The following is a 22,728-nucleotide window of genomic DNA, read 5'->3' as shown; positions in this document are numbered from 1 at the left end:
TGCAATAGGTCTACTATATTTGGTGTATGGAAAGATTGTAAGGTGTACATGTCTAGCTGGCAGGTGTCATCTGACCATGACCTCATTTTCATGGTTGAGTGGTTACAGTTAAGTTTTTGTGTTTTGGTCTGTTTTTCTTATACTGTATGCAATAGTTCAACTATATTTGGTGTATGGAAAGATTGTAAGGTGTACATGTCTAGCTGGCAGGTGTCATCTGACCTTGACCTCATTTTCATGGTTCAGTGGTCAAAGTTAAGTTTTTGAGTTTTGGTCTTTTTTTCTAATACTATATGCAATAGTTCAACTATATTTGGTGTATGGAAATATTTTATGATCTATTTGTCAGTCACGCAGGTTTTTTTTTACCTTGACCTCATTTTCAAGGTTCATTGCTCAGTGTTAAGTTTTTGTGTTTTGGCCTGTTTTTCATACTATAAGCAATAGGTCAACTATATTTCTTGTATGGAAGAATTGTTAGCTGTACATGCCTGCCTAGCATGGTTCATCTGACCTTGACCTCATTTTCATGGTTCATTGGTCAATGTTTAGTTTACTTGGTTAATGTTAAGTTTGTGTGACAGTTGTAATAAAGCTTTATATTTAGGACTATCAACATAATATCAATGATTAGTAAAGAAGGCGAGACATTTCAGCGTGTCCACTCTTGTCTACATAAGGAAATGTCTGAACCAAGTCAGGAATATGACAGTTGTTTTCCATTCATTTGATGTGTTTGAGCTTTTGATTTTGCAATTTGATAAGGGACTTTCCGTTTTGAATTTTCCTTGGAGTTCGGTATTTTTGTTATTTTACTTTTTGATATTTGCTGCTTGCTTCTCAGCCTAGCAGGCTGCCTTAGGAGTAACTTCTGAGAAAGGACTGGTCAGCTCAGAGTCAGAATAATGACTCTGGATATGGTGACATATCTACTTGCCGACTGTTATCTTGAGAACTAGCACATTTAAAATCTGGCTCAGCTTGTCGGTGCAGTACAAAACAGGGTTTATACTCATATCACATTATCATGTTCTCGTCCTGAACATGCATTTAATTTTCCACTAGATGTTAGTAGCCATTTATACATCCAGCATAAACAGTAACTATAATGTAACAGTCAAGTCAGTAACAGGTGCATATCATACATGTTAATCAAGTTCATTTAATTTGACCTGAAATTTTTTTGGTTGATACAGTTTAAACAAGAGTGCACACACTGAAATTTACTTGTAATTGAATTTATGTTAAAAGCCTAATATGAAGGTTTTATAACAAGTATCACATACACTCAGCATTGACCAATGAACCATGAAAATGAGGTCAAGGTCATATGAACCCTGCTAGACAGACATGTACACTTTATAATCATTCCATACAACACACACATTTGACCTATTGCAGTATCCAATAAACTGACAAAACCATGAAAAATTAACATTGACCAATGAACCATGAAAATGAGGTCAAGGACAATGGATATATAACAGACAGATCCTTCATAATATAAGGTATCTGCATACTAGGTTTGAAGTATCCAGGTCTTCTACCATCTGGAATATAAAGCTTTATACAAATAATTTACGCCATCGTTGATTGATTAGAAGTGGCACTTCTTGGGTGTTTCCATGCAATAATTTATGAACTGTTCAAACAATGCTTTTCAAATTTTTATATGTTGCTACTGATGACAAAATTGAGGTTAAATTTGATATTGATGATTTTCACTTCTACCATTTAGGAGTTTATGGTCTTTGATTGATTGGAAAATGGCATTTAAAGTGGTTCAAAGCATTAACAGCACTTTATATATGTTTATTCAAAGTACATTTTTTTGTGAATAGAAATATTACAGAAAAATTGACAGTATAAAATAAATAAAGTGTAATAATATAAAAACAAGAAAAAAGAGTTTCAAAAAATATTGACTATAAACAAATATAAATATGGAATTTCAAATAACATGAAATACTTTTATTTATGGATACAAATTTTTGCAATGCTTGAGATAAATTCTAATCATTACATACATATCACATCTCAGTAAAAAATACTTTTTTTAATAATAAATTGTATTTGTTTCGGCAAGATTTGGTCTTTTGCTGTTTTATGTTGACTGCTATTTGGTTGAAATAACATATACAGTTCACCTTTTTGGAATATATGATAAGATTTTTGAAATTCATTTGGTTGATCTGAAATAACATATACAGTTTTCCCTTTTGGAACAGATGATAGATTTTTGAAATTCATAGTCTAGAAAAAAAACCATTTCTAGCTTGTGTGAATGTGAGATTTATCATAGTAAATAAACCATAATATTACAATGTGAGATTTCATATGAGTATATTATGCAAATGAACGTATAAGTCATAAAATAACTAATCTCAACAAATCACAAAAAACACATAAAACTGATTGACTATTGATTGCTAAATGTTTTGTGGCAAACATTTCATACATTTCATGCATATTCTGAATGGACAGATTCAACTGATATCCTTAACTTTATTCATGATAAAAGGCAATAAAATATTTCTAGTATTATCGTCAGATCATATGTTTTCGTACGTCATATGAATTCGTGTTATGCATGCTTTTTCAATAGAAATTGTGAAGTCACAATGCATTCTAAATAGCACGAAAACCCATAATACGAGGATAATTGAACTTGCCAGAAATGTTGTAACAGTATATAATGTTCTGGATGATAAAATATGTTGTTATAATTGAAAAAACAAGTTTATGGTTGTTGTATTATATGACACAAAATCTGTATCCCACATGACAAATCCCAAAGCAATGGAACTACTTTAATTGCTTGTCTTCATCTCCATGTCACAATAAGGCTATTGACCAGAGAGAAAAGCGAACAATTCACTGAAATTCAAGATTGCACTTGGAAAAAGTTCATGTTGAGTTATATTGAAGTAAAAAATTCACTAAATTTAAGAATAGAACAAACAACAATAAAAAAAGGTGGAAGATACCAAAGGGAAAATCAAAATTCATAAAAAGAAGAGAATCAGACAAAACTGTGCCAAAAAAATAGACAAGCGACAGTCTACAACATTTCATTTGACTAGATAATGCTAGATAGATTTGAAAAGCTGTAATGATATGTGATAACATAACACTGGGAGAGAGACTAGATAGATTTGAAAAGCTGTAATGATATGTGATAACATAACACTGGGACAGAGACTAGATAGATTTGAAAAGCTGTAATGATATGTGATAACATAACACTGGGAGAGAGACTAGATAGATTTGAAAAGCTGTAATGATATGTGATAACATAACACTGGGACAGAGACTAGATAGATTTGAAAAGCTGTAATGATATGTGATAACATAACACTGGGACAGAGCACATTCAAAATCTTAATAGGAATGTATTTATTCGGAATTCTTTTGATACCATGCAAAGACTTTTAAAACATATTTTGAGACTATCTGTCCTGGTTTCAACAGGTTGTGACACATGTACCATGTGAGCACATATGGATTCTATTTGTCCTGGTTTCACTTTATATTGAATGAAAGAAACTGTTCAATATCTAAAAAAAATGAAGAAAGAATGGCATATATATTTTTACAGTGATCCGCCATGATATTTATTTTGGATGTGATAATTTTGTAATAACCCAGAGATTCAGTATGGTAATTTCTACATATTACCATTATCAAATGAGTAAGATGTGAACACACTTATCAATATAACATGTTCATACAGTTTTTACTGTACACATGTGTACAACAATATAACATGTTCATACAGTTTTTACTGTACACATGTGTACAACAATATAACATGTTTATACAGGTTTTACTGTACACATGTGTACAACAATATAACATGTTTTACAGGTTTTACTGTACACATGTGTACAACAATATAACATGTTCATACAGGTTTTGCTGTAAACATAAATATACCAGTAGGATTAACATTAAATGTAAGTACAGATGATGTATTATGTGTCCCCATGCTGTAACCATCAAATACTTCTGTGATATTATACTGTTTTCCATCAGTTATCCCATACATCGACAGTGGATATGTAACTTTGATATAATTGCCACCTTTCCCAGGATAATGATCAGTCACAAACAGTACAGCTACAGCTTTACTTCCTAGTGGGAGAATTGGTCTGGTCCATACTTGTACATAGCCCTGTAAAAACAGAAACAGGCTAAATTAAAAGTATTTATATCAAACTTTTATATCTATTACTGTAAACCAACTTATTTTCACGGATACTTTGTTTCGCTTTTAGTCCTTTCTAGCTCACTCCACTGTGATAAAATTTCAAGATTTTCAAATTTATTTTATATAGTTGAATAAGAAAAGATCTAAGTTTTAATTATTGACGACAATTTATATCCCTCTACTTTTCTATTCACGAAAGTCATGAAAATTAGTTAATTGGTTTACAGTGCTTTTTTTGCACAAATTACAAACTCATTTAGAGAAACAATTTAATTATTTTATCTATGGTTCAAATTTTTACCATTTTCAAATATAACATCACCTTTGAATACTTTATTTAAAAATTCTGTAAAACAAATCTGTATTTTGAAAATAAAATGTACAACTTGTTCTTTGCTGTTAAACAAAGCTCACGACATTATATAACTAATTAAAAGAAATAGTAAATGTTCAAAATTAATTTCATTAAAAAAAATTTCAGCAAGAATTACCTCCTTCGAGCAAGTATTTAGATGGAAATCTTTTGTTCACTTTATTCTTTGAACAGACATTTGATTTTCTATGAGGAAAATATGTTTTAATAATATGGTTGGATGACAGTAAAATTCTGATTGTCAAAGGGGTTAGGATCTAATAAGTATGAATATCATAGTACAGTTCAATCCTGAATATCATTGGGAAAGGTTTTGATATGCTTCCACTAAAAGGGAGATAACTCTACAAAATTTTGACATGAAAATACTAAATACCAGATTAAAAGCTTTGGCTTGTATTCCTAATGGATCTTGGTTGATAGCTAAGAGTCTCTTGTTTAATATCAGAGCTTTAGAACTGTTCCTGATGTTCCTCAGATCATTTGACAGGAGTAATGGAGCAGCAAACATACACCACATCCCCATCTGTACCCTCTCTTGGTCATGGCTTAAACCAAAATCTCCTACAATGATCTGAAAAACATGGGAAGACTTAAACCAAAATCTTCAACAATAATCTGAAATACACAGAAAGGCTTAAACCAAAATCTTCAACAAAAATATGAAAAACAAGAAGACTTAAACCAAAATCTCCTACAATGATCTGAAATACACAGAAAGACTTATACCAAAATCTTCAACAATAATCTGAAATACATGGAAAGTTTTACTCTAAAATCTTCCACTATAATCTAAAAAACAAAGAAAATTTTAAACCAAAATTTCCCACGAAAATCTGAAAAAGATCGAAGGCTAAAACCAAAACCAAAATTTCCCACGAAAATCGGAAAAACATGGAAAGGCATTAACCAAAATCCCCCACAGTTATCTGAAAAGCACAGAAATACTAAAAACCAAACACTCTCCTGATGATCTAAAAAACAGGGAAAAGCTTAAACTAAAATCTCCCACAATAATCTGAAAATCAATGAAAAACTGAAACCAAAATCTTCCAAGATAATAAAACATGAAAAAGACTTCAACAAATGATCTGAAAAATACAGAAAGGCTTAAACCAAAACCTCCCACACTAATCTTAAAACAAAGCTACATCCATTGTTTAACAAAATGTCTCTCAAATCCAGAATGAAATATAAAGGTATTACCCAAACTTTACTCACGATTGACATTCTATATTAATCCCTACAGGCATTCTACTGTACAAAAAGACTAAAATTATATGCTGCTTTATTTCTGAAAAACAACAAAATTAAATAAACACAAATTCACCAGCAATACCTATAAAATAGTGAAAATAAGTACACACACAAAACAATACATATACAGTCACATGTTGTATAGATTTTTCTGGAGCATTCAATCTAACAAGTCATAGTAACATCTTTATATCTTTACTTCCCTCATCTAGATCATTCCATCAATCTTGGTCCGGTATGAAATGATGTGATTTTTCTTCACTATGGCCAGATCATTACATCCCTTGGGTCCAATAATTTGTACTCACCTCATCTGGATCATTCCATCAATCTTGGTCCAGTATGTAATGATGTGATTTTACTTCACCATGGCCAGATCATTACAACCTTTGGGTCCAATAATTTGTACTCACCTCATCTGGATCATTCCATCCCCCAGGTCCAGCATATGATGACATGTTGTATGGATCTTTGGCCCAGTAATTAATGATACTAACGACACTATCAAAGGAATCCTCGATATCATTGTAATTTCTCCACATGTTACAAGTCTTTCTGATGGCAGCAAAATCAGGCTGAAATAAATTCAAAACCAAATGACTTATTAACTTGCCTTCAACAAATCAATCGGTTGAAAGTTTAGAATTATTATCTCATAATTTTTAAAAATTTTACCTTCAGTTAAGTACAATACTTATAAACAGATCTGACATTGTGGATTCATTTACTTTTGTGGATATCAATTTTTATAGATTGTTGAAAAACTATGTTTCCATGAATGCTTGATTTCCTAGTTCTGACAAGCCAATGAGAAATGTGTACTTTAACCCTGCCACATTCTGTATGTGCCTGTCCAAAGTCAGGAGTCTGTAACTCAGTGGTTTTTGTTTGTTGCTGCATATCATATATGTATTTTCGTTTCTTTAATCAAGCAGTGAGTTTTCTCTTTGAATTGTTTTACATTTCCGGCCTTTTATAGCTTACTGTGCGTTATGGGTTTTTCTTATTGTTGAAGGCCTTACAGTAACCTATAGTTGATAACTTCTATGTCATTTTGTCTCTGGTGGAGAGTTATCTTATTGGCAATCATACAACATCTTCTTGTTTTTATAGTTAGTTGAAACAAAGTAATTATTTTTTTCCCACTCTTACTGGAAAAGGTAAAAGTTGAAAAAGAAGAGTTTAAGAATTCTGCTCAAGAGGGTGCTAGGGGCCATCTTAAACTTGCAGTGAGGTGAGAGTTTTTGTGCTCTGTGTTGAAGGCCTCACTATGACTTTGAGATGAAGAACAGTAATAAAAGCGCTGTTCCTTTGCTTTTTGTGTGTTTTTTGTTGTGTGTGTACTGATTTTGTGTCATGGATGGATACCCCATATCCTTTGTTTTTCTATTATGAGTTTTCAGTATATTTTTCAGATCATAATCAAGGAATTCAGTCAGATACCTTAACCTGTTAGTAATTTTTGTTATACAATTTATTCCCTTCCTGGCTATAGTTTTTTAAAGCATAAGAGAGAAGCATATATATATATTTCCTTTATATTTTTTGTGTAATATGTGTATTATAATCAATAATCAAGTTATTAAAAATACTTATATATATTGAAGTAAAAAAACTATTTTATTTCTACTTCTCACTATTTCCCTGCATTGTAGGGAACCAGTATTAGAAAGGGGGATAAATAATAAGTCTGAAATAACTTTCGCCAAATAAGTACATACCTTGAATTTAGATACTAAGTTATTCAAAGGCCATTCACAAGCAAACAGCATTGGTCTTCCTGTTTTATTCATAAAAAACTCCATCACTGGATAACCTACCAATAAGAAACACAGTAATAACAATAGTACAGTGTAGAGGTAGGTATCTAGGTATTCCTTAAAAGCTGTTAGTTTGTGACAATAATCCTGTGTAGAACTAATAATGATGTTCTTAACTAATATTTTGAATCTAGATTAAAGTATGGAAACACTTATGTTCACAGACTACCATACTGTAGTCAAATTTGTTTCCAAAAACATTTTTAAGCTGCAAAGGGCCACAAATCAGCATGAGAATTAAATCAACAGAAATAAGACATAGTTTCAAACATTCATATGAAGATTCACTTAATAGTAAAATAATTGTAAAACATTGTGACGTTAATGGTCTATAAACTGCAAATAGTTAATTTTAATAATTACACATGGTTGTAATTAAATCAGGCAAATCCATAACTAATTGAAACAAAAGTGCACACACTGAAAAGTCTCGCTTGTTTAACTGAGCATTGATTTTATGTTGATAGTCCTAAATATAAAGTTTTACTACAAGTATCACATAAACTTAACATGATCAAAGAAAATGAGGTCAAGGTCAGATAAACCAAGCCAGAAAACATGTACACCTTTATTCCATCATTCCATACACTGAATATAGTTGACCTATTGCTTCTAGTATACAAGAAACAGACCAAACCATGAAAAGTTTATACTGACCAATGAACCATGAAAAAGAGGTCAAGGTCAGATGAACCCTGCCAGTTAAACATGTACATCTTACAATCATTACATGGATCAAATATAGTTGACCTATTGCATATAGTATCTAAGAAACAAACTAAAACAGGAAAACTTAACATTGACCACTGAACCATGAAAATGAGGTCAAAGTCATATGATACCCGGTAGACAGACATATACACCTTGCAATCATTCCATTCACCAAATATAGTTGAACTATTGGTTAAAGTATTAAAAAAAACAGAACAAATCACAAAAACTTAACATAGAGCAAAGAACTGTGAAAATGAGGTCATGGTCAAATAAAACCTGCCAGACTGACATGTACATCATAAATACTGAGATATGGACTTGACCACGAAAACTTAACCTTGTTCACTGATCCATGAAATGAAAGGTCAAGAGAAAACTGTCTGACAGGTATAAGGACATTGCAAGGTACGCACATACTAAATATAGTTATCCTATTACTCATAATAAGAGAGAAATTAACATTACAAAAAGTCTTAAGATCTCACCAAAGATGTTTAACCCCGCCGCATTTTTGCGCCTGTCCCAAGTCAGGAGCCTGTGGCCTTTGTTAGTCGTGTATGTTTTTTTAATTTTAGTTCATTTATATGTTTAGGAGTTTAGTATGACATCCATTTTCACTGAACTAGTACACATTTTTGTTTAGGGGCCAGCTGAAGTCCGCCTCCGGGGGTGCGGGATTTTCTCGCTGTGTTGAAGACCAATTGGTGGCCTTTGGCTGTTTTTTACTCTTTGGTCGGGTTGTTGTCTCTTTGACACATTCCCCATTTCCATTCTCTATTTTAACTTTTTTTCAAGTAGTCACTGAACCATGAAAATGAGGTCAAAGACAATGGACATATGACAGAAGGTAACTTTATAACATAAGGCATCTATATACAAAGTATGAAGCATCCATGTCTTCTACCTTCTGAAATATTAAGCTTTTAAGAAGTTAGTAAACGCCGCAGCTGCTGCTGCTGCCACCATTCTTGCTCCCGGATCACTTTCCCTATGGCTGACTTTTCTGCTACAGATGTCGCAGGCTCGACAATTAAACTAGCATGAATTAGGCAAGTTGTGATCTAATTGAAGGCTATAGCTTTGATAAATGTTAACTGTTGACATAAAGAAAATTAGTATGTAAAATATACCATGGGAGAAACAATCCATTTCAACTGAATTTAACTACGGTATATGAGATTTTAAATTTTGGAAGCCAAGGATAAGAGAAAAGTACAAACTAGTTAGAATACTGAATGGTGCATTAAATAAATTGTGTACAACAAATGTCTTACCATATTTCATGTCATGAGGGTCAGCATTACACTGGTCAAACTTTACAAAATCAACACCCCAAGCAGCAATCGTCTGAGAATCCATCTCCAGGTAAAACTCACTGCCAGGATAACCAGCACATGTCTTCTTACCAAAATCTTCATAGATACCAAACTTTAGTCCTTTGGAATGTATCTGACAAAACAAAAACTAAGTGATTAAGGAATGGTATGTTAAAATCAGGTGGAATATTGGAGGGAACAGATAATGATCACATCTAGCAGCTATTGTCTCCCCTGTTCATGGGTTTAATGAGATACTGATAGGTAAACAAGATACTTATTCAAACTGTTCAAAACTCACCTGCACTGATGTCTTCTGTATTAGTTGTCTAGGATAGTGGCTTATCTTTGAACATATTAATTTCATATGATGATAGGCCCTATACATGTATATATATTTGCTGAGTTTATGGAAGGAAAACAAATAATATTGTTCAAGCAAACAATAATTTGTCATTGAATGTGAAATCAATTTGTTCATATTCTTTAATACACATACCCTTCTGTACCAAGGGCCTATCCTTACTACCCTCATTTAAGAGCAATTCTTTACCTAATTGATGTGATACACATGATAGATGTTGTATTAATAGGGGAAAAAAAAATTCTCTGTGTACTGCCAAGCTGGTATATTTTTTGCTAGGCTACCAATATTTTGTGCAATCAACTCCTCCTACAGTTTACAACCAAGATCTTTGAAACTTCATGGCATTGATTATGATTTTTTCCCCATTTTAGTCATTTTTCATTTACATTTCATATTTCCATATATAGATATAAGAAGATGTGGTATGAGTGCCAATGAGACAACTCTCCATCCAAGTCAAAATTTATAAAAGTAAACCATTATAGGTCACAGTACGGTCTTCAACACGGAGCCTTGGCTCACACCGAACAGTAAGCTATAAAGGGCCCCCAAAAATTACTAGTGTAAAACCATTCAAACGGGAAAACCAACGGTCTAATCTATATAAAAAACGAGAAACGAGAAACACTTATGAACCACATCAACAAACGACAACTACTGAACATCAGATTCCTGACTTAGGACAGGTGCAAACAAATGCAGTGGGTTTAAACGTTTTAATGGTACCAAACCTTCACCCTTTTTCTGAAACAATAGTGTAACATCACAACATAGAAAGACACACTATAAAATATCAACTGAAATAGCTTAACTCAATCAAAGGACATATTAACACCATTGAACATACACTGAACAAATAAATTTGACCTATGATACAATGTTAATACAAAATAAATAAACTAAGGGAAGAAAAATAAAAGTAACATGTAATATCTGTATGAAATGTTAAACAATTAAAGAAAAAGAATATGCATATACATGTATATAAATTTAAATTTTCATTACAGACCATTGTTTCAGAAACAATTCTTTGCTACAATTTGGGTCTTTGGTCCAATTTGTTTACACTTTGTTATATCAGAATGAGACAATAGAATAGGCAATATATATACAAAGTCTCCGGTGGGTAGTTGTCACATGGTCAGTCTTACCAAATCTTCTTTTTTGTTATAAAGGGAGGTAATTCAATACTTTTCAACAGAATAAACAACATAAATTTACTGAAATGGGGAGAAGCTACCAAAGGGTGGGAGTCAAAACCACAAGGGCAAAAATAAAAGACAACGTAATGGGCAAATGAAAAGAAAAAAAAAACACCAGGCAAACTACAGTTAACAAAACACTACAAAAACAAAATACAGATAAAATGTACAGAAAAAACAGAGGGTGAAAGGGTCACCAGTTCCAGCTTAACTAGTGACACTCACTAGAAGACAATTTTCCTCAATATTTAAAAAGGCACTACAGAATAAATAAATACCACTTTTACTCTTCACATGTACATCCATCGTACAAGTGATTGTCAAAATGAAAAATATACAACTTTAAGAATTAAGAATATAAAAATAAGAAGAAGTGGTATGATTGCCAATGAGACAACTCTGCACTAGACACCTAATGACGTAGAAGTTAACAACTATAGCAACAATCAGCAAAACCCACACCACATAGTAAGCTATGAAAGGCCTCAAAATGACAAATGTAAAATAATTCAAACAAGAAAACTAATACCGATGAGACAACATGATCGATCTCCATCAGAGACCAAATGACGTTGAAGTTAAAAACTATAGGTCAGTGTACACAGTTCAAGAAGTACATTTTTTTTCAAAACTGCATAATATTCATTAGATCAACACTTATATACTACATCTATAACTCACATAGTCAGCTAGAGCCTTCATGCCATTTGGAAATCTTTCAGGGTCTCCTTGTAATCTGCCTGCTGATGTTCTCTTTGATGCTGGCCAACAATCGTCAATGATAATGTATTCATAACCAGCGTCCTTGTAACCATCAGATACCATAACATCAGCCATCTCCTTAATCAATGTTTCCCTAGAATAATGTACATCAAAGATTTTAAGAGGTGAATGACTTCAGCCAAATCTATATGAATGAATAGTGTTATAGGTGTAAATATCAACGAGACAGTCACCTTATGACAAATAACAGCCAAACATTAACATATAGTTCCCAACAGACGGAAAACATCCATCAATTCTGGGGGCCAATTATTTGAAATTTTACCATATTTACTGAACATGAAATATTTTGTTAAAATTTTCCATGCTGAATGAATAAAAGAATTTTGTATCAAATCTATAGAGTTTGACAAGTTTTTTACTGAGGAAGCAATTTTTCAGATTTGCTGTAATGGCAATTGTTTGAAATTTAATATCCCATTAACGGGAAATGCTTGTCAAGAGTTTTATGGGTTTGTTTCAAATACACATACAAATATAGTGCCTGTATTAGAATAGAATAATTACAGTTTAATTATGATTACAAGACAAAACATACAATACTAAACATGATTTCAATGATTAAGTTGATTAAACATTCATCATATATACATTTATTAAAGAAAAGAACTCCATGAAAATATACTGGTGAATGGAAACCAGGGAATATGGATTCCACTTGGAACACAAACAATTCATATAATAATAAAAATAATAATAAAGGGGACAGATCTTAAGTCAATTATTCATTAGTGCATCTCTTTCTTTGGACAATTGTTTTAAAAGTTTATGAATTATATGAATGATGTCTGTGTCTTCATTGCTTAAAAGCCAAATTAATTTGTTTTTATCAGAAAGTTTACTAAAATTCTTCTTTTTATTATTTAATTGATCAAACTATAATGTTATGTATTTAAGGCCATAGTAAGAATTAACCCTGATAACAGCCATTGTACTGTACATTGATTCTATACACAACTGCCTCCTGTGTGGATATATTTTTAAAGAATGAAATAATTGATGAAGTATTTGTAAATAATTACCCGATACAATTCTTGGGATACTCTTTACAGTTGGTTTGGCATCTGAATCTTTCCCAGGTCAGCCATCCTAAAGGTGGTGTTAAAGCCAATCCATTATCTAGTGACCAAATAAATGGACACAATAAGGAGACTATCAAAATAATCAACATTGACCTGAAATAAAAAATAGATTTGTCACAAATATACAGTATAGAAGGTTTATTTATATGGGATTTCAGATATAAGCTGGGTACCAATTTTCGAGGATTAAGGAAAAATTGTATTTTGATGGATATTTGATTTTGTGGTTTTGCAAAAGTTTGTATACTGAGCCTATAGAAAATTTACACTTCCTTAAACATTTAAATTCTTGGTTTCCCTATCCCCATGAAATCAACGAAAATTGGTATCCCATGAACAACAGTATTTGGCCTAGATAATGTAAGGGGGATGTTTGTGCATATATGAAATTGGTTAAACCCTATCACATTTTGTGCCTATGCCAATTTGGGAATGTCTGGACCATTTGTCTTTGGTTGTGGTTTGTTGTCTGTCTTGAGTTGTCAGATGTGGGTGGTTGTTGTGGTCTGTTGTACTGTACAATATGTTATCTGGCGATTCATCTTATCCTTTTTAAGTATTATTAGTATAGCCTATTAGTATTTACAACTTTTGAATTAATAGAAAAATTTTCATTTTTTAAAAAGTTAAAAGAAAAGTCATGCATATAAATTACATTAAATCTGCAACAAAATGTACTAGTTTTAAGTAAAAATCTACAGCGATAATTTTCTGTCATCTGCAATCCAAGATGGCCAAAGAATCATATACTCTCTTCAATAAAAAGTTTATAATTAATGAACCAAAACTTTGTCTGCATACCTGTGTCCAGGTAAGATCTCAAAGCAGATATGATACATACAACAAAGTATTAAATGTCTTTTAATACACAGGCAACAATGCCATTATAGCTTTGTGTGGGAGAAAATTTAGGAACAAAACAAACAAATTCAAAAATTTTAATATATTGATTCAAACAGTTTGCTACTACTATTAAAAGAATTTAATCAGTTTACATTATATATTAGTTCAAGTAATCTTTATTGTTTGTTATTTATAGAACGGAAAAATTTAAATAGGATCAATGTAAACTCATTGACCCTTTGAATAATCTTATCCATAAAGGTTATCAATCTAGTAAGATCTTGAATTTTGATTTTATCAGTACTAACATTGATTTTATTTTTAACAAATTTAAGCATCACAAAATATGTTTTGCTATACAGTTATTATCATTTATGATCCTACATCCTGTCATTATGGATACAAAGTTCTTTTATTTTGGGCATTGCAAAAGGTCATGCTTTTCTCAGACGGTATATGATGTCTTTACACTAAATCTGTTGGATGTGTACTGATTAATATTTTAGTTTGGGAGATGATTTATCGTAGTTTTAAATTGTTTTTGAACTAAATATCAGTAACTGTGAGTACTCTTGAATTAGTAATTTGGGTCTTTTGTCTCTAATTATTAGTTTATTTTTTGTGCTTTTTGTCAATCTGATGAGTCAAGCCTTTTTCAATTGATTTTTTCAGTATGTTATTATGTTGTGTCTCAGGTTAGGGAGAGAAAAGGGCGCTCACAAACATGTTTATCTCTGCCACATTCTGTATGTCACTGTGGTGTGGTGTAGTTAGTCAGGAGCTTGTAATGGCAGATGTTGTGATTGGTCGTTGTCTACCATATTTGTTTTATGTTTATCTTTTGTACATAAATCAGGCTGATGGTTTTTTCCCCGTTTTAATTGTTTCACATTTTGTCATGTCGGATCTTTTATACTTGGACTATATTTAGTATATAATGGGTTTTTATCACCACTGAGGGCTATAGGGTGAACTATATTTGCTTACATCCACATAAGTTGGACCCTAGTGGATAGTTGTCTCCATGTTAATCATACGTACAGACTTGATCAGGCCTGGTTTATGAAAATTTTGACTTGACAACTCTGTCATAAGTATGAGATTATGTAACCACATCTTCTTATACATTTTTACATTTAAGGATAATGTCCCCTTTTGTTGTTTCAATGCTAAACATGGAAATGTTATAAACAAAATCCACAGCCGTTCCCCTTATGCTCCTATATTAGACAATTCAAAAAAAGAGGATTATTGCATGCAGGCTTGCAATGATTTCCTTATAACAAGTATATAAATAAAGATATTGGTTAAAACAAGTATAAAAATGGACTTATTCAAGTACACCTTTTAAGGTGTTCTCGGCTTTCAAGTTATTCAACAGCAACAACAATTTTTATTTGTCAATCCGGACGCCCAGAGGAGCAGAACAATTAATTTGAATTAAAGTGTTCAAATAATTGTGATGATTTTTTTTATTGAAAAACTACAATAAAACTAAAACTATATAGGAAAAGGGAGACAACAACACAGTGTATTCCCAAAGATAATGAGTGAGTAAACACAGTCAGTACCGTTGTATTATTGAAGGAAGAGCTGGGGGCCACTCATGTCTTATTACTTAATTTTGCTCTACATTTTTTGTACTAGTCTTTATTAAACTATCTATTAATTTTATCATTATATTATTAACTATTGGATCTTCATTTGACATCAACCATATAAATTTTGATTGGTCATTTAGATATTTAAAATAAGTAAATTTAGAAGATAAATCTAAAATGAAACTGAACCTTTCAGTTCTAAGTGAGCGACACTGAAGAAGGAAATGCATTTCATCCTCAACAATGTCATTGTTACATAATTTACAAAATCTTTTGTCTGGGGTATTCCTTTGTCTTCCCTTTTCTTTATCAAGTTAGCATGAGGTATTTTGGATTGTAAACATGGTAAAGGTTGTTTAGGACTTTTGGTAGACAATGCGCTAGCACATCATGCACAAAACAAGTAAGTAATCTATGTTTACAATCTTAGTTATCTTATGCCGAAAATCTCTGTAATAAAGTCTGTGGTTTTTTTGCAAAAATCTTGGCTTTATTGCCACCAAATCCCCATTTTCCAATAAATGCCATAGGCGGATCCAGGGAGGGGGCCCTGGCGGGCCAGGCTCCCCCCTTTTGTGGGAAATATTTGGTTGATTATATTGGGAATCACTTAAGCACGACTGTAGCTGATCCACTCTTCTTCTTCTTCTTCTTCTTCTTCTTTATAATTCAGCACTCCATCAACATACTGATGATAACGTGCCGGGCACTGATTTTACTATGCCGCGCGTGCGTGGGATCTAATTTTTATTTACAGTGAATAATATACAAAAATAAAAATTTAATTTCTTTTTCCTCTGTTTTTGTACTTTACATTTTGGTTAAAACTATATACATTGTAGAATTTATTTAAATGTTTAGATGTTTATTGAGAACAGATATTGGAATCTGTTCTCGGAAACTTTCAAGAGTAGTACATTGAACTGCAGTTACTGGGAGAAGGTTCCATTGTAAGATTGTTCTTGGGTAGAATGAGTACTTGTATGAGTCTTTAGTGGTTTGTATGGGTCTGAAAGAATAAATATGTGAATGTTGTCGTGTTCTTGTATCGGATTGTGTGAGTAGATCTGTCGGGTATATGGCTACAAGATGATGTATGATTTTGTAGAAGAAGATGATGCGTGTTCTTATTCGCCTTTTCTCAAGAGTTGCCCAATTTAGTGTTTGCAGCATATCAGTGACTGAGCTGGTGTTATGGTATCTGTTGCATGTGTACCTTGCTGCTCTGCGCTGGACCATCTCAAGTTGGTGTGTTTGTGATTTGGTATGTGGGTCCCAGACGCAGCTGCTGTATTCTAGCTTTGGTCTTACTAGTGCTATGTATGCTTTTTCTTTAACTGTTTTTGAATTTACCTTTAAATTTCTTTTAATGAAGTTCAGCTTTTGTGTGGCTGCAGCTGTGATGTTGTTTACATGCTTGTTCCATTTTAGGTCAGTTTGTATAGTAATGCCCAGATATTTTGTGGATGTTTCTTTTTGCAGTACATGTTGGTGGAGAGTATAGTCAAATTTTAATGGGTTTTTCTTGGTTGTTATCTGGAGGACTGAGCACTTGTCTGGATGGAATGACATGAGCCAGTCCTTCTCCCATTTTGCTGCTGATGTAAGGTCCTCTTGCAGTTTTTGTGTGTCTTCTTTGTTTCGTATTGTTTTATAAATTATACTGTCATCTGCAAATAATCTTAGGGTGCTGTGTTTGATGTATTCATTAAAGTCGTTGATATACACAAGGAACAGGATAGGGCCCAAAACTGTTCCTTAGGGAACACCAGATGTTACGTTAATTTTGTCTGACTGAACACCATCAATAATGACTGTTTGTGTGCGAGATGTGAGGAAATCTTCTATCCATTTTAAGGTGTTGTATTCTATGCCATAATATTTCAGTATGATAGAAGTCTTTTGTGAGGAACTTTGTCAAATGCTTTGGCAAAGTCCATCACAATTATGTCAGTTTGAATGTTATTGTTGTTATTTTTTGCTAGTTCTTGGATGAATGATACTAGTTGAGTTTCACATGATCTAGATGCTCGGAATCCGTGTTGAAGGTCGTACAAGATTTTGTTATTTTCTAGGTGGTCCATCATACTACTGGCTATAATGTGTTCCATGATCTTACATAGTATACATGTGAGTGATATTGGTCTATAGTTTATTGCGTTATGTTTATCACCTTTTTTAAAAACAGGACAGACATTTGCATGTTTCCAATCTTTTGGGATTTTTCCTTTGTCAAGTGATTTTTGAAAGATGTAGGTGATTGCAGTTGAAATGTCACTACTAAGTTCTTTAAGTACTGTTCCGCAAATTTGATCTGGACCAGTTGCTTTATTAGGATTGATCTTGTCCAGTAATTTTATTACACCCTTCTTGGAAATGGTGATGTTATTCATTTTTGGATAGTTTGATTTCCCTTTATCCGGAATAGGTTCACTTGTTGTTTCTTCGGAAAATGCTTTTTTAAATTGACTATTTAGGATGTTAGTTTTGTCAGATGTGTTATCAGTTAGTTTACCATCTTTTCTAAGTGCAGCAATGCCTGTATTGTCATTTTTCATACTTTTGATGTATGTAAACAAGTTCTTAGGTTGTTTTTTTCTGATGTTGTCATCTGGTTCTTCTACTGGTAGGTCAAATATCATTTTTTCGATGTAATTCCAGTAGGCATTACGCATTTCTTTTTGTAATGTTCTTTTTAAGTTTTTGTATTTTTTCATTTGATCTGGACTGTTTTTGCTCTTTTTATGTAGTCTTTTAACTTTGTTTATCATGATTTTTAAGGTGTTATCAACCCAGGGTAGTTTTTTCTTGTTTGTGATTGTCTTCTGGGGGATGTTTTTCTTGACTGATTGAAGTAGCCTTTCTGTGAATGTATTCCATAGATCATCGGTAGATGAACTATGATAATGACCTTTGATTTCTTGTGTGAGTTTGTTCACATCTTGTTTGATGTTTTCCCAGTTAGCTTTTCTATACTGGTAAGTTTTTCTTGTCAATTTCTTGTTGCGTTTTAGAGATAGTGCACATTCTGCATAGACGATATCATGGTCTGCATTTCCGATAGGAGGCATAGTTTCCAATTTGTTCACTATGCTTGGTATGTTGGTGAAAAAGAGATCAAGTGTTCTATCTCCCCTTGTGGGCTTTTTTACAATCTGCTCAAGTGAATGTTCATTCATAAGGTTAAGAAGTTGTTCATGTAGCTTGATGTCTGGTTTGCTCGGGATGGTGCATGGAATATCCCAGTTTATGTGCCCAAGATTAAAGTCGCCACCAAGAATGATTGTAGATTTTGTATTTTGGTTTATGCGATCTAGTGAAATTTTAAGCTGTTCAATTGATGTGCCATTATCAGATGGAGGTCGATAATAACTTCCAACAATTAACTTTCTGGCATTTGTCATATTTATTTGTACCCAAATAGACTCTGAGTCTGTTTGTAGATCTCTAATTTCTTCAGATAGTAAGTTTGTTGTTACTGCAATAAGTACACCCCCATGGCTAAGATTTTTATCGCTTAGAGGTCGGTCTTTCCTATATACAGTATAGTCTATCATTGGGAAAAATTCAGATGATAATATGTCTTTGTTGAGCCAGGTTTCAGTACCTATGATGATGTCAGGTTTAGTTGATATCAAGATTTCTTGTAATTCTTGTCTTTTATTTTTAAGTGACTGAAAGTTGATGTTTAAAATTTTCAGAGGTGTTTCTTTTTTACACTGAGTTTGCTTGTTCACCTGTTTTTTCTCTTATGGCAGTCAGTGCCTGCCCCCCCCCCCCCCCCCCCCCCCCCCCCCCCCCCCCTTATAAAAAGTTCAGGATCCGCCACTGAATGCAATGAAATATTTAACAGTTTTGCTTTGAACAACGTTTCTCTTTGGTATATGTACAAAATGGCACGTCACTTCCATTCTGTGTTTTACATATATTGTTCTCCGATAACACTTTAAAATTATATTTCCACTAGCCTACAGAAGGGGTCATCAACCTTGAAGTTGATACAATTAATAGCTAAAGGAAGGTTTTTCAGTCTGCAAATATTAAAACAATTGACATCTCTTATGTGACCGGCAACTAAACTTACTGGGCTTAATTTCATTTAACTAAACAGATAATGAGAGATTCTCCAGTACAGGTGTAAGTCACATGTATGTCATGTGACAAGTAAAAAAAAGATAAGCTGTATTAACTCGTCCCTTTATTTCAACTCGACACATTCTTTTGAAAAATAACAACTAGGAAACCGATCCCAATATCTAAAATGATCGAACTTTTACTTTTGGACAGGGACATCATCAAGCGCTAGAGATTGGATTAGTCTCAATAGCTTAATCACCCACATTTTTTAAGATATATTAGTAGACGAGTACACAAAATCTAATCTAATCTAACTTATCTTTAAACCCCCTTTAAAGAGGAACCATATTTTCATATGTAGACTGACATGTGCTCTCTTTATATACAGCGCTAGTGCTCCATCCACCATTGGACATATGTAAAGGACATTTACCGGATTGTGTACTTTATATGAAACGAAATATTTAAAAATTATATCTTCACGTTGAAGCATGATGAAGGGAATATGTCATCGTGCCCGGCTACACCGTGCTAACTAATATACTGGATGGGAGGTCGTCAAGGAAACAAAAACTCCGAATGAATTATTTGTTCCTATGATCATCTTAAATACGGCATTTGTTCAGTGTTCAGTTTCAGTTTCCTCTTTGTACTCCAAAAATTTAGACAAACTTAAGTCTAATTATTTTCGGCCCTGTACTTAACAACTTTCAGATATTTTAAATTTCAATGACAACTTAATTGCATTATATGTAATACTAAAAGTAAAAACTGTAAAAACTGTTGTATACTCTTTACTAATACCAGTGTTTTAAAGTAACTTTACCACCAAATTTTACAATATACGGTAGCCATGAGGATTTGAATTTTATTAATTTTGCCTCTAATATTGTGTACGTTATTGAATGTACTCTTTCTGGAATGGTCTATGTCGGTGAAACACTGCAATGACTTACAGAAAGAGCGAATAATCATCGGTCTAATGTTAAAGATCCTGAGAACAGTATTTCTCTTTAAGCACTTTAACGAGTCTGACCACACCATTGTTTTCTACGAAAGTTGGGATCATATAGAGATCGACTCTATCATTCAACAAACGACCCCATATTGAGTATACCATATTGCTTATAAAGAGAAAATGTCTGAATTCTAGAATTGGGACCAACTATTACTATTGGATGCAACGACAGAATTGATGCTGTAGATATTTTGTCTTTTTCAAATTAAGGTGTAGTGATATTAACGAATTAAAATTATTTACCAACTTTGTTCAACGCGGAGTCGTGGTCATCGGAAATATACACCAGTTCCATCCTATACACTTTGTCTATTAATGGTTTGTTACCCATTGCTAAAAACCTTTGGTTCGCTATATTCGAACTAAACTGTTCTCATTGTTTCAAGAGACCCTCCACACCTCCGTTATTTATACAAATTCTTCTAAGTACAGATTGGTTGCAATAATCATGGATATTGATTTCCACAGGCTGTTTAAACCTATGACAACTACTTCCAAAGATGATGAAAAACGTAGTATTTAGGGGTAGAATTTATTAATACGAGTTTGAATGCTATTAATGTTAGCAATATATTCCATCAAAAATCTGTGCAGTATACCTGATTACATCAAAGATAAAACTATACCTGTCATTTCATTAACATACACCGAACCTATTGCATAAAAATTTCAACCTCAAGAGGGTATTCTAGATCTTCACTCTCAAAGATATAAAATCCAAACCTCCCGGTTGCTCTTGTTCATCGTGCCCATACAAACAAGTCCCGCTGCTTTGTTACAACTGGACACCTTGGCATCGTAAGCAATGAACAACTGAGAGAGATGTTAGCTATTAGCAACAGGCCAGAAATTTTGAATTACCAGCCCACCACCTGGAGGAAGAACTTTAGGTTTCCGAGGGATACATTTGGAAGACTATGCCAGAAAATGGGTAAAGCGTGAGCCAGATTATTCAAAATTGAACAATTTATCTGAATGGATGAAAGCTCAGAAGCGCATTCAAAAGCTGCAATGTAAAATGAGCACACGGATTTCTAACCCTTTCAAAGAGCCTGCGATTATAGATGAGTTATCATATTTTCTTGACAAACGTGTTGTTGGTCCAGCAGACAAAGCGTTAAAGAATATTCTTTTTATATTCAAAAATCGTTATTTAGAAAGGGTAACTACAGAGTTTGGAATTCACATGGAAACTGGGAATCCCACATAAACCCTTACATCATTCACGAACGAGATTTCAGAAAATCACAAATGCGCCCCCTCTCCTTTGGTATAAACATCAGAAAGGACGACGAAAATCTCCCGTCCTTATACTGGATATCTAAACGGCACAAAAATCTTTATAAGGACCGATAAACAGTCGGGTCTTTACGATCTTCGATTAATTTAAAACATCTTTCTTAAGTTCTTACCACCATTTTTCTACAGTTACTGTTAACATGGCCCCAGAAACATTGTGATGATGTATATTCAATCAGCGGAGACAATGAATCAGATGTGAATTCTAAAGATCTACTCCAAAATCTCCAATCACAATCTTTATAATTTTGCATAAATACCAAAACTTTTGATTTTATACGCTTTTCACAACTATTTCCAATGCTCAATTAAGAAATCGACCACCTCGTCTCATTAGAGAGAGCTTTTGTACTAAAATATGAATCGTAGATATAAATTCCTTGCTTTAGGTTACAAAAAAAGATTCCTTTCTGGAGAACCACATTGATTCCAACAACAAGTCCACCGAATATGGTATCATCAAACTTTTTTATCCACAACACATTTGTTGAGCTTGGTGGATTTATATTTCAACAGACAGTCAATTGTCCAATGGGTACTTATTGTACACCCCTACTGACCGACTTGTTTTTGTAAACTTATGAAGCAGAACGCATACAGATAGAACCGAGTCAATGAAAAGACGAAAAACATTTTGCAAGGTGTTTTTATATTACTTTCAGATACACTGTATATTGAAGTTATCCTTTCACTCAATAACCCACATTTCAGTGCGTGCTTGCATTTCATATATTCCAGTGATCTTAAGATTAAGGATACTATCGAA

General features: G+C 33.0%; 1 protein-coding gene across 1 annotated transcript; it reads right to left on the bottom strand.

Moving 5' to 3' along the window:
- Positions 1 to 1,796: 1,796 nt before the first annotated feature.
- On the bottom strand, positions 1,797 to 19,725 carry LOC127726257 (alpha-N-acetylgalactosaminidase-like). Its single transcript, XM_052233559.1, has 8 exons — positions 19,653 to 19,725; positions 13,065 to 13,217; positions 11,941 to 12,115; positions 9,649 to 9,823; positions 7,562 to 7,656; positions 6,254 to 6,415; positions 4,960 to 5,157; positions 1,797 to 4,174 (listed from the first exon to the last, which is right to left on the bottom strand). The coding sequence occupies exons 2-8, from the start codon at positions 13,211 to 13,213 to the stop codon at positions 3,905 to 3,907; spliced, it is 1,224 nt and encodes a 407-aa protein (XP_052089519.1). The 5' UTR covers positions 13,214 to 13,217; positions 19,653 to 19,725; the 3' UTR covers positions 1,797 to 3,904.
- Positions 19,726 to 22,728: the final 3,003 nt, after the last annotated feature.

This window comes from Mytilus californianus, unplaced genomic scaffold (assembly GCF_021869535.1).
Source record: "Mytilus californianus isolate M0D057914Y unplaced genomic scaffold, xbMytCali1.0.p SCAF_17, whole genome shotgun sequence".
NCBI classification, from domain to species: domain Eukaryota; kingdom Metazoa; phylum Mollusca; class Bivalvia; order Mytilida; family Mytilidae; genus Mytilus; species Mytilus californianus.
Note: the sequence above shows the minus strand (reverse complement) of the source record. Positions and strands in the feature narration are given on the sequence as shown.

Coding starts and splice junctions, on each gene's coding strand:
- LOC127726257 (XM_052233559.1), bottom strand. CDS start 13,213: ATGTTGATTATTTTGATAGTCTCCTTATTGTGTCCATTTATTTGGTCA. Junction 12,116..13,064: donor TATCCCAAGAATTGTATCGG/GTAATTATTTAC, acceptor ACATTATTCTAG/GGAAACATTGATTAAGGAGA. Junction 6,416..7,561: donor ACTTAGTATCTAAATTCAAG/GTATGTACTTAT, acceptor AATTTATTTCAG/CCTGATTTTGCTGCCATCAG.